Source organism: Rhipicephalus sanguineus, chromosome 3 (assembly GCF_013339695.2).
Source record: "Rhipicephalus sanguineus isolate Rsan-2018 chromosome 3, BIME_Rsan_1.4, whole genome shotgun sequence".
Lineage (NCBI taxonomy): Eukaryota > Metazoa > Arthropoda > Arachnida > Ixodida > Ixodidae > Rhipicephalus > Rhipicephalus sanguineus.
Window position 1 is genome coordinate 13,102,395 of NC_051178.1, and position 13,605 is coordinate 13,115,999.

General features: G+C 45.5%; 1 protein-coding gene across 1 annotated transcript in view; it reads right to left on the reverse strand.

The window, feature by feature from the left end:
* Positions 1 to 13,605, reverse strand: part of LOC119386454 (uncharacterized) — a 339,529-nt gene that overhangs the window by 210,858 nt on the left and 115,066 nt on the right. Inside the window, exons 4-5 of the mRNA XM_037653740.1 lie at positions 12,902 to 13,032; positions 6,613 to 6,715 (exon numbers count right to left, since the gene is read on the reverse strand). Of these exons, the coding sequence (XP_037509668.1) occupies positions 6,613 to 6,715; positions 12,902 to 13,032 (234 nt within the window). The remainder of the gene's footprint in view (positions 1 to 6,612; positions 6,716 to 12,901; positions 13,033 to 13,605) is intronic.

A 13,605-nucleotide genomic window follows, 5' to 3' on the forward strand; every position in this document is an offset into this window, starting at 1 on the left:
GGGTACTTTGGCGCAACGAAATTTCCAGAAACTTGGTATGCTAAGTCTGTTAAGGCCCCTCAGAGGTCAATGTACTTCATTTTTACCCATTATAAACTACGTAGGGCCCTGTAGATGCCGTCAGAATCTATGACGTCACGGCGTTTGCTGGGTGAATTTCAAGTTGGCGTCGTTACCTGCATTTTCCTGAGAGTTTTTTCTCTTACCAATAGTCTGGTTGCGGCGAGCGTGGTGCTTTTGGAATGGTAAAAGAGTAATTTACTGGTAATAGAAAAATCGCTTTTCACATTAATGTGCCTTGTTCCGCATACGGTGTGCATACATATAAGTCCCACATTTTATCTCGAAAAAACGCTTTTTTATGTGGGTAAGCTATTTGGAGAAGTTTTATGAGGGGTAAGTACTGAAATGCTTTTGCTTCTTTCATATGAGCTACTTGATTTATCTGAAACGGGCGAGCTGAAATTAAATAGACCAGGAGCTTATATGTAACTCGCTATCCCGTGCTTTATTTGCTTTGGCTATTATTTTATATCCCAAAGGTTACTTTGTAATCGCAGTAATAAATGTAATATAATAAAATTATACCTATGAGATGTCATCGCAAGAGCGATCACAGAGCTCCAAAGCGGGGAAACGTTGTTGAAAGTTAGAGCCCCCCTCTAAAACGAAAGGACTGCACGTAGTCTTGATACATAGAATCCCTATAAAGGCACATTCTTTTTCTGTAACGCTGTGACGGCTCCCGGTGGTCATGTGGCGCGAGATGGACATGCACAGCCTGCTTTGTGTACCCAAATTGTTAACGTCTGAGATTTCGTCTTGTTCCGCCACATCAGGGGTCTCAAACTCACCTCAGCGAACGGGCCACATTCACGAAAATTATCTCTCGCAAGAGCTATGGCAATGACGAAAGAGCGTGGGAAGGGGACCAGGTTTTAAAACTACCGTCATTTCACAGCGGACCTTTCCCATATCTCATATACGGGATGATTTCTGAAGGGGATTTGGTGGCAGGAGTCCAACAACATATCGATACTCATTGTTGCAAAATAGTGCGGAACGGAGCAACTTGGAGCGCGCCACACTCTATCGAAGAATAGGACACCGAGAGGCATCGAGGGCACGTGCACGCGGCCAGCGCAGCAGTTCGCCTTTATTGCCATTAAACGGATGTCTCTCTTTCACGTCTGGGGAACCAGTCATTTCGTATCACTCATAATGACTAAAATCTGGACGCCAATTCTGAAATATAGCTTTTGTTTCACGGTTATGTATCAACACATGGTGACCGCAGAGGGTGCCTCACGAAAAATATGCTTTAGATCTGTGATGCCTGTGTAGCTCAAGAACATACTTATAAAGAAAAAAAAATGGGATGAAGATAGTCATGTGCGGGCGGGGGGCCGCTAGCGAGAGGTCCGCGAACCGCGTGTTTGAGGCCCTATATAGTGCGCTATACAGTGCGAGAGCTACATGATACTGCCGCAACAGCGTTGGAATGTGCAGGAATAGAATAGGTCCATTAAACAAGGCGTGGGGTGAAGTATATTCGCTTGAGGAAATACCTGGCTTGAAAAAGGACAATGACAGATTCCGTGCCGGTTGATGTCCCCTTACCTCGAACCATATGCATCCAATGAGTAAGCTTCGAGAAGCTTAGTCGCGCCTTTATTACGAAACCTGAACGAACCCCGAAAATATATCGAAATCGCTTCGTCCACCTCCCACCAGTCCTAACCGCGTAGTCCAATGGCCACCTCCTACCGGTACAACATCGCTGGGAAGGCATAAGCCATTATAATATGAAAAAAAAAACGAGCACGCTGCAAACCGTGCATAACATACACTGCTGAAAAATCAAGGAGAAGCCCTCAAAGAGGAGGTTTATAGATGACATTGAAGAGAGGCACGACGTTCGGGAACGAAAGAAGTGAAGGGATGAGCTGGACAGCTATGGTCATTCTACAGAGGTCCACAAGGACATCCTAGATTTGCTCCAGTGGTGGAAGTTAAGAACAACGACTGCCGACGCCTTCGCAATTGCCAAGGCAGATGTACGCCCGTGCGGCCAGCGCGAGCAGTGCAAGAAGCTTTAATGCGGCAGGATATGTGATGCAACAGCGCATGGTGCGCTTAATGCAGGAATCTCTTGACACTTTGATTTTTAGCACAAGAACATGTGAAGAATTAAACTATAAACTATGCCATAAGAAACTTATAGACTGTGTATACTAGCAGTGTGGTATATAAAAATAATGCTATGACAAATAGTATTTTTCTTCCTTTCGGCTGCTTATACGCATGCACGTGGTGCATGCGGTCCCATACCTTTACCTATAGATCAGTGTATTTAAACCAACGGTCACAAATTTGTTTTTTGCCCCTCTGTTTCTCCTGTTGTGGCAAGGTGCTACAACGGTGAAAACAGGTGCTACATATCGAGAAGGGCGCACGATTGGCTTTGTAGTTAGAGCATGCCCTAAATTTCAATAGGCTATAGAGTGCAATAAAAACAAAGTGAAGTGAGCATTTTGTTCTCTGCCAAGCCAATCTAGAACACATGCTCTGGCGGTGCTCCGTGTTACGCGGCGGCGGAGTCATCACGCCGTCCAAATGGGAGGCTGCTATTACCAGCTCCGCGCTAGAAGAACAGTTATATGGGCAGTCCAACGGGCCCGCGACGCAGCAGAGACTTGGTCTTTCTGTTCCCATGTCGGAGCGGCCCGCAACGTTCTAGAGCGCGTTCCGATGGACCATAATAAAGTTTATCCATCCATCAATACATCCTTTGTTGTTATTGCGCTCCCTATCAAAACTGAACTCGTGCTGCAAATCACTTTCCTTGCTTCAATGTCTGCTACAAAACGCCCTTCACGATCCGCAGTGTATTTGCAGAAAAAAATGGGTACAGTATACCACTGCCGAACAAATATTCATTGTATCCAATATGTCCGCTCAACTGTTTGCACCGTGAGCCCCTTTTCACAATAAATTACCGTACGTTAAAGTATAATTGTTAGCGAAACATCAACAAAGCGAAACGCCAGCAAAGCGTAGATATTTGCCACTTAAAACACCTTCCTGTCGATTCTATGTTCGGGCAACACCACCTACTGGGTCGGGCCTCAGTCGGGCCTGATCTGTGGTCGGGCCGGGCCGGGCCGGGTAGGCGAAACTTTTTCTCGGGTTCGGGCCGGGCCCGGGTCTCATTTTGAGTCACCGGGCCGGGTTCGGGCGGGTAAATTTGAACGAGATCCGGGCCCGGGCCGGGCCCGGGCTTAGAATTACGGCCCGTGCAGTGCTCTAGTCGTAGTGCGTAACCAGTCGTAACGCTAGTACCAGATCTTGACCTCCAAGGTGGTGCCGGTGGGAGATTTTTCCTGTGCGTTGTTGAACAATAAAAAATTCGCAGCGTGCGCGTTAACTAAAAGCCGAATTGTTCTGTGTCTCATTCCCCATTAGCAGCCATTGGCATGTTCCAGTAGGAAACGTTAGTAGAAGTAGAAGTGTAAGTGTTAGCTAAAAGCCGACTTCTTCTGTCTCTCATTCCCATTAGCAGCCATTGTTTACCTCCAAGGTAGTGCCTGGTGAGATTTCTCCTGTGCGTGATTAAACAATAAAAATTTTGTTCAAAACGCCGTTGATTGATGAAATAAACCAACGAAAGACGCCAGATGTTTTCTAAGAGCAAAACGAAAGAACGCCAGATGTTTCTAAAGCAAAACTAAAAGACGCCAGCTGCTTAACGAAAGAAGCCAGATGTTTTCTAAAGCAATGGTTTTCTAAACAGTGAAAATTCACAGCGTACATGTAAAATTAAAGTGAGCTGCAAGTCGTCATAACTCTCATCGAACCTTTAGTATAAACGCGCCCGATCTCACGTCGGTGATGATGTACTGGGCAGAATTCACGGAAGATTCACGGTTTACCGATGAACCTCCGCAGCTTCACCCACTCATCATCATTCACTCCGTGGATATGCTGTGATTTTTTTTGTCCCGCAGTTATAGAGTTGTGGAATGACCTGCAGAATGACGTCGTCAGTGCTCAATCACTTCATTCCTTGTCGTTGCTGCTGGAATCGCATTTAGAGACATTGCAATAGGTTCACTGGCATCGGTGCGCAAATAAAAGGAAAAATAATGTATCGCGCATGTACTTGCTCATTATTACACGTGTTCAATAGTTTTCACATGTGTGTATTTCATGTTCTCTTGTTCCTAGGGCATAACCTTGTTATTGCTATATTCTTATTTGTCTTTAACATGAATCCTAGTTTTTTTACACCCTTGAAATGCTTATATGCATGGCTCATCTATTGCTTTTTGTTTCTTTGCTTTCGTCGCTGTTATGATTACCTTCTACTGCGGATTTTTCTTTTATATTTTCCTAATATGAAGTCCACTTTATTTTATATACACTCTCCTGTATAGGCCGGAAAAGGCCCAAAGTATTGAATAAATAAATAAATAAGTAAATAAATATAAATAATGCCGTCTACGTTAGCCGAATCCATATATAGCAATCCTCCACATATATTCTTGTGTAAACTTGGGTGTATACAGCCATATATGGCTTGTATTCATATATAGAGGTACCCCATTCATATATATCATGACTTGGGCACATATAGCGCATATCCATATGTGGCCATATTTGTCGAATTCCTGATATAGCCATGTATGACATTGGTCCATGAAGGGCATTTGTGTAAGGGCAGCCCGAAATGTTAGCATCTATAGCAGTGAATTTTAACGCGCATTGTTCTTACTTTGCTAGACCACTTTCGTTTCTATCGTTTTCTCGGGTTATAAACATCGCCTTCGAAAAGGGGCAGCGAGTCCTCCAGACCGTTTAGCTTCAGCAAAATGCTATCCATCTGTCAAGCAGTACCAGTCATGGTTTCTTTGTTGCGCTGCAGGTGACGAGACGAGGACGATAGAACGATACAGGGACACACGACAGGTGGTGAGCATTGTACTTGCACAGCCGGTCATCGTACCGGTCAGCGTATCGGTCATCGTACTTCTTCAGAGCGCGGCCTTCGAGTGCGATGCGTGTACTCCACGTAAGGCGCGGTGGAAAATTGTCAAATCAAGTGTTCATGGCTTTTTCACAAGTGCTTACATTTTATTTTCGTCCCCTTCACCTTTTCCTCGGTTGATTGTTGATGATCATTCTGCAGTCTTTGTTACGCATTTCCTTGTTACCTGCGCTTACTCTTGCTAAATTGTTGTAGCTCTCTTTATTCGCCTGATATGTTCTTCGCGCGGTCATTCCCTGTTGTACGCTTTCACTCGTGTATTCTTGAGACATGTATAGATTAGTTACTTGTTCCCCTCATTTCTTTGCAGTCGTTGTCACACTGTTAGTCTGCAGAATTCTGTTCCATGTTTACTGGCACGTGTATTTGTGACGATGCTTTCACGTGCATAGGTTCTCGTTTGAAAAATGCTTGTGCTTCGAGTATCAAAAATAAACTGTTGGCAGTATGCGCCTGTGGTGTCTTGTCATTCCTTCCGCCTGTCCTCGTTTTTTCGCGCAGTTTTTACCTAACTAACCCTCAAAATAAAGTCAACATCATAAAGTCCTACTCTTCGCGTTATTCTACAAATTTTCTCATTTCTTTTTCGCCGTACTTGTGAATATCCATTGTATATTTTTTTTATTTCCAACAGTGTCGTCGTAAGTCTTTCTACAACATAAAAAAAATGTATCAGTTGTACATTTGCACGCAGAGTTCCTACATTCTCGATAGTCTACTTCGTTATGCCGAAAAGCCTACAACACCATTCGTCATCATTATTTTCAACAACGCATTTTTAATCCTCTCAACGGTGGTGGCTGCAGTTATGTGCGCACCTTGTTTATGCTGTCTTTGTCAACTTTTTCCCAAAGGAGAGCAACCTGCATTGCTCATTTGATGAAACTGAACCTTCTGCGTAGTGCATATGCCTTGACTTAACCTCAATGAGCTGCGTATAAGAGTATGACGTGCCAGAATGTGCGGCGTACGATTGTGGCCGCCCACTTTGGCGAATGCCCTGCGATGTTCCACGGCCCGTCCGACGTGCCGCGTTCCAGGACCAACGACAAAAGTATTATTTTCTCTTTCCTCGAAATGAATACAAGCGAAAAGCAACGGCGCACGCATGTCGAGCCTTTGATTTAGTCATTTTTAAGTAAAAATGGAACAAGACTAACAGCAGAATAAATAAATATTTCATTCCATGCTAATTACGATTACTCACTGACATTCGCACAAAATGAGATATGCCTTCATTTTCTTTCTCGGAATGCAATATTGAGTGCCCTGGAACGATGCTCTGCGAATTTGACACATTTGCAGACGGTAGCTCATAGTTTGTGCCTGAAGAGGTTTTACTGTATCATGCTCTCAATTTCTGCCGTTTCTTTGTTTGCCTGTTAGGCGGGCTGTTACATCCTAACCAGGGTATAAAATAGTCTTATATATAGCTTATAAATAAATAGTCTTATAAATAGCTTATATGTCTGCCTTAACCTAGCCCCTAAAAATTTCTCATGTAAAAGAAGGACACTTACGATCGGCAACGAAAAATTTGATTTTGTAAGGACAAGCGAACCAACCTGAAAGAAGGGCAAGTAGCTCGCCAGTGAGTCATCGAAGAGTGTGCCACGGCAATAGCTGAGAACAGTGTCCACTCGAACAGCACTCCGCTCGATCACCTCCCTGAGTGAAGGAAGAATTTATATAGACTAGTACCATATTGAAAATCAGTTCTGCGGAATCCCGCAAGGTGGCGGAAGGGATAAGAAAGGAAAAATAGAGAACCACTCATTCTGAGAAATCCATACGGATTTCTCAGAAATGAAGGCTCTTAGTCACCTAAAAATTCGTCCTGGTCAGGGGTTCGAATCTGGGGCTAACGCCTGTCCGGGGCGGTCGCTCTACCAACTGAGATAACCAGGAAGCTAGCAATTGGCAGCGCGAGCGCGAATTCATCGACAACTCGAAGCAACTGGACACATATTCAGACTAGTACCATATTACCGAGGCAGAAATCCCGTGCAAAAAGTTTTAATACCATTGTTTTGCATTCACCGAAGTATTTTTGGCAATACAGAATAACTCGATAAGTTATTCTAATGTATCGTTATGAGTTATTCTAATTTCTAATGTATCGTTATCAAAGGGTAGCATAATAAGGAGGTAATCCTATAATAGACATTTTATAATTTGCCCATTATATCCGCGTGATGTAGGAGGTTGCGTATCTTCCGGCTGACCACATTTCACATCGCATATGTCTCGCGCACTCTTTCTCTCCAATAAAATGGAGCTATTATATTGTCCGCCGCAAAGAAGAAAAAAATTGCCTTGCATTTCTAAACGTGCTCATTTACACAAGAAGAGACAACGCGAGAATGCACTCTAAGCACTGTTTAACTAATTGCCTCGTCCTGACGATGGGCATTTTTGGTGCGATGTTTAAGGCAAGAAGCTTCAGCGAAATTCTGTCCATTTTTCTGTTAAATTATTATTGTTGAATGAAGATGTCTTGTCACAACGATTGTGGTAATAAATGTAGGGGAATGTTAGATAATTAACTTTTACGTTGTGTGGCATTATGTTTCAGCTTGTTCTTTGTAATTGTTTTAACGGTAAAATTAACAGGCTTGTCAGCTTTGGCATGGATGGAGGCCTAACCTAGATGCGTTTCATTGTTCATTATTCAGGCAGTTCTAGCAAAAGAAAATAGAGAACATCCGGCGCCGCACTGCTGCGATATGCAGTAAGAAAACAACAAAGTTGACGGCATACCGCACTTACAAAAGGACGGTGGACATCGATAACTGTTTCACCATAATTCCTCCACTGTAAACCACATTACACCTATATAGGTGTATTTTTTGGTGTCCATAACTCACACCCATACACCCCATGGAGAGGGCGTAACAAGCAGGATTACACCCTCTTCATGGGCGTACTTCACAGACTTGCACTCTTTATGCATCAATTTTCGATGGTGTCATATGAAAACTACACCCTTACGGCAAAAGTGGAATGGGGCGTTTAAGCAAACATACACCCCAACAAGCTTTCAGACATATATAATAATACTAATTGTTGGGCTTTAACGTCCCAAAACCACGATAAGATTATGAGAGACGCCGTAGTGGAGGGCTCCGGTAATTTGAACCACCTGGGGTTGTTTAACGTGCACCTAAATCCAAGTACACGGGCCTCAAGCATTTTCGCCTCCACCGAAAATGCGGCCGCCGCGGCAGGAATTCGATCCCAGGGCATGCGGGTCAGCAGTCGAGCACTATAACCACTAGACCACTGCGGCGCGTCCCTTCCAAAAATACTAGTAAAGCAGTCTCCCCCTCCCCGCCCCCATTCCGCCCTTCCTTCTGAAGCACTATAAAGCAAATTCCATAACAAGTTCTTCCAGGGGAGAACTATAGCTGTCATTCACCACCCACTCTGGGAAAATACCTTCGTGCATGCATGCTATATCGTAAAATGTTCTAGCAGTGGGTGTGTGCGCACAACGGTCAGAATCGAGAGAAAAACACGGAATGTCGCTGCTCGCAGCTGTAAGTTGTAACTGAGGCTTAACTGCTTAAAGCAATCGCCAGGGTCACATACCGAAACTTTTTCCAAAAACATATAGGCGGGACATCTCAAGAAACACCCCACACCCTACCAGTTATAAGGGCAGTATATATGAAAATGTGCCTTTCAGGGGCGTAGCCAGAAATTTTTTTCGGGAGGGGGGGTTCAACCATACTTTATGTATATTCGTGCGTGCGTTTGTATGTCTGCGTGTATATATACGCAAGCAAAACTGAAAAATTTCGGGGGGGGGGGGGGGGGTTGAACCCCCGCAACCCCCCCTGTCTACGCCCCTGGTGCCTTTCATGCGCCCTTATTTGAAATAAGGGTTTGCAAAGGGGCGCTTGTGTCGTATTTACACCATTTGAAAAAAAATGCTAGAAATAAGGGTGTAAGAAGGTTGTTTCAGTGATAGAAACACCCTTATGGGTATGACAAGGTTTACAGTGTCGGACACGAATAAAGTATCCAGTGTCGGACACGAATAAAGTATCCAATATATACTTCCACTCCTACGTGCCGAAGACTTCATCCGAATGGAACCACCTTCCTGCCTCCATCGCCAGCAACCCTGATCATGCATCATTCAAGACTGCCATCTCTAACTTGTAACCACTCCTCTCTGTAACGCCGCAAATGGCATTGAGAGTATTTAAATAAATAAATAAATAAATAAATAAATAAACGGCATATCGCGAGACTCAAGTTTGCAAATATTTCTGATTTGTAAAACAACCATTTTACGTTTCTGTAGGAGTCTGGATGCAAAAAAATCTTATTAGGTGCGGCGAGAAGCCCTTACGACCAGTGCATCATGCAATATCAAATTGTACGTGGACGTTGTCAGGAACTTCAAGGCGGTCAGCAGTAAGACTGTGCTGCTCAGCGGAGAGACCCTGTGTCTATTCAAATGCTGCACAATATGGCGATAGGCGCGTCAGCCAGGCTAACAGATCTGTTCTGCTAACAGATACTGAATTTGCTTTTTTGGACGTTACATGAATCAGTGCATTTCTTTACTTGTATTTTTTTTGTTTAACACGTGCTTACCTGCTGTATACCATCGGTTATCATGACGGTCTTTCGTTGATTCAGGCTGTTTGTGATAATAAGGGTGGTTTGTGATGACGTTTATTCATGTCATGCATATAGAAGAATGTTTTTCCGAAATAAAATATTTCGGTTGCTAGTAAGCGCTCCGTCCTGTGTCCTTTCTAAGTCTCCGTGTATATTCCGCTTGTTTCATCATGAACGCCTCTGATTCTTGCGCGTTTCGACGAATACACCGATACGGAAGTCCACACCGACGCAAGCAGCATGGAACTCGACGTCGTCCTTGGGCAGATAACTGAGGAACTGGAAAGTGTCATCAGTTACGCTAACCGGTCACTATCCAAGGCGGAAGCCAACTATTCCAAAACAGAAAAGGGGTGCCTTGCCATCATCTGTGCTACGTCAAAGTTTCACCCCTACCTCTACGGCAGGTACTCAAAGTTGTGAGCAACCACCACGCCTTGTGTTGGCTAGCTAACTTGAAGGACCTTCCAGATCGCCTCACGCGGTGGTGTCTGAGACTTCAAGAATGCGACATTGCCATCGTTTACATGTCAGGACGAAATAACTGTGACGCCGACTGGTTGTCTCGCGCGCCCTTCCACCAGCCGCCGCAGGACGACCAGGCAACTTCACTGAACCACAGCGAGCCGTCCGGGAACTTAGGAGCCTTGTGGAATAGCTCGAGGGCAAGACCAACGTTATTCCGAAGGTATTCAAGCGAGGATTAGCGCTGTTTTTTTCTAAAGAACTTCTCGCCACTTAGGGCCAAATAACTTCTCGTAGTACCTTCAGCATTACGTGCAGAGATTATGGAAGCGTGGCACAAGCACCCGACGGCTGGACAACTCGGTGTTTGCCGCACGCTAGCAAAAATAGAAGGAAAGCACTACTGGCGGCGCCTTGTCACAGACGTCGCTTTTTACGTAAGGACATGCCGAGACTGTCGGCGACGCAATACACCGCTGACAAGAGCAGCAGGCTTTCTTCAGCGATCGAAGCACCTCGCCGATCGTTTCAACAAACTAGTATGGACGTACTGGGGCCGTTTCCTACGTCGACTTGCGGAAATAAATGGATCGTCGTAGCTACTGACTACCTCACCCGCTGCGCCAAAACGAGGGCTCTGCGCAAAGGAAGTGCCGTCGAGGTAGCCAAGTTCCTCGCAGAGAACATCGCCCTGCGTCATGGCGCCCCAGAGGTCTTCATCACCGACAGAGGTACGGCCTTTACTGCGGACATAATTCAGGCGATCTTGAGATACAGCCAGGCAAGCCACCGCCCGACCACCACCTATCACTCATAGAGCAATTGCCTCACCGAGCGTCTAAGCAAGACCGCCGCCGAAATGCTGGATATGTACGTCGACGTCGAGCACAAGACGTGGGATGTCATCCATCCGTACGTGACCTCCGCATACAATACGGCCGCACAGAAAACGGCAATGATGACGCTATACAAGTTGGTCTCCGGAAGGAGCGTGGCAGCAGCACTTGATGCAATGCTGACAGCTGCCACCGACGAAGACAATCTCGACGTTGCCGCTTATTTGCAGCGTGCCGAAGCTAGACAGCTCGCCCGCCTGCGTATCAACAGCCAGCAGAGGATCGACAGCCGTCACTATAATCTTCGGCGAAGCCACATGGAATAACAACCACGTGACCGTGTGTGGGTCTGGACTCCGATACGCCGACGTGAACTTATGGCGCGTTCACACTGATGGCTCGTTCACACTGAGACATTCGGCGGCGAGAGCGCGCGAAATCCGCTTCGGCGGCAGCGAGAACCAAGCTTCTCGCGTCTTGCAAATCAGAACGAACCAACCACAACTGCTTGCATCGTTTCTTGTTCGGCGAATGCATGTTTCTCCTCGTCAGACATCCCCAGAAAGTTGCTTTCCAGATGGCCCAGCAGTTCGACGACCCTGCTCCTGTTTATGCGCTTCGCCACAACGAAACGCGAACACAACGCAGAGCGCGTCGATGCCAGCGTTCCTTCGCGCGAAGGAACTATGACAACTAGGCGCCCAAATTTCGGCGGTGTGGTTGGTAAGTAGTGTGAACTGCGGAATTTCGGCGGCACGAGAATTCCGGTCGCTGTGGCCGGCGGATTCCTCAGTGTGAATGAGCCATTAACCAGAAGCTTCTTCGCCGTACTTTGGCCCTTATAGGTACTTGGACGTCTCGGGCCTCTGGACCACGAGGTCGTTCCGGACGGCATCACGAATTATCAGCGGCGCAGCGCACGACCTGAAGTCTTCCATGTCGTGTGCTTCAAGCTGGTTCATGCGTATTGAGGGGCCTTAGGCTCTGGTTGTTGCTTGCTTTATTGTTGTTCTTTCGTGCTGCGTGCATTCTTTACCTTCTATGTTCTACGAGTGAAAACAGCGCTAAAAAGACGGAACAAGAAAGGACACGGGACCACGGTGTCCTTTCTTGTCCCGTCTCTTTAGCGCTGTTTTTCACCCGTAATCATGAACCAACCAGCCCAAACGCGTACTCTACTGCATTCCATGTTCTGTTTTAAACGTCGGGGCGTTGCTTTTTCAGAGGGGGGGGGGGGGGGGGAGCGTTGCCATACACGTTTCGTGCTTCATTTTTATGCATTCGGGTTTCACCCACGCGCCTTACTGCAGAGCAGATTAAGCGACGGCCGATACTCTGTTCGTTTCTATGAGTGTAGTACAGCGTGTATCGCTTGTACCGTTACCTTTCATTTTCCGGGCTGAAGTTCACCCAAATAAAGCTTCGTCTTGAAGCCGCCTTCTTCAACGTCACGACCACGTAACAATATGATTGCCTCTATCTTCTCAACAACTTCGGTATACTATATAACTGAGATGATCAACAACCATGGCAGAAGCGGCTCAAGTACGTGAGTGGGACATCTGGGACAAAAATTAGAGACCGAGCCAGCTAACAAATATTGGTGATAAAGGCGTTCTTGTGTCATTGATACGGCTTCTATCGCTCTTAGTCCCACGCAAGGCTTTAGAATACGCTTGACTTGTAAGGCTGCGTTTGATTCGCGCGCTTTCGTAAGTGTTACGCAACCTCTTAGTTTCATGTTGCGTATCGTATTTATAACGCTAAGCTTAGCTGCCCTTGCAAACTTGATAGAATCAGTCTAGGGAGATGTGAGAAATCAGTAGAACAAATATGCTCTTGTTATTCTGAAAGAATGCGCATGAACTTCTGTTAATGCTTGATACCTGAGGCGGCACAAGCTATTCCAGCTACTCACTTCAACGTGTGCAGCGGGTAGCCAGTGACGCCGATGCAGCGAATTATTCCGGCCTGCCGAAGGCTTTCCAGGGCAGGCAGGGTCTCACTGATAACCACATCGATACTTGGTGCAAACTCGACGTCGTGAACCTAGAGAGTAAATAGAGGGCATGACAGAGCACTTCAAATCAGGACAACGAAGACAAAAAATATAATACTTCACGAAGCAGTAGAGTGCTTTCCACATAGCGATTTCGTAAAAGTTATAAAATTGAAGTCAAAGTGGCGTTAGAAGGATGTACCACAGTGCAAGGCAGAGAAAGAAAAGAGGCACGACGAGCCCAGAGAGGCGCAGTGGGCGCGACGCTTTCACGAGCCAGTAATGCACACTAGCACGTCACTCTAAGAGACGCTCTGAAGAGCTGGACGAACGTATTTTCCACTAATGCGGACCACTTTACTGTGGAAAACCGAGAAGAATGTAGTCGGCATTATAGAAACACGTAACTACGCTAAGATCCAGGCACTAACGCCCAACGGATTTCGGCGAGGAATGCGCCCCGTAACTATATATATATATATATATATATATATATATATATATATATATATATATATATATATATATATATATATATATATATATATATATATATATATATATATATATATATATATATTTCCACGCCCATTCCTTGGTTTATTTTGATGCATTCGGGTTTG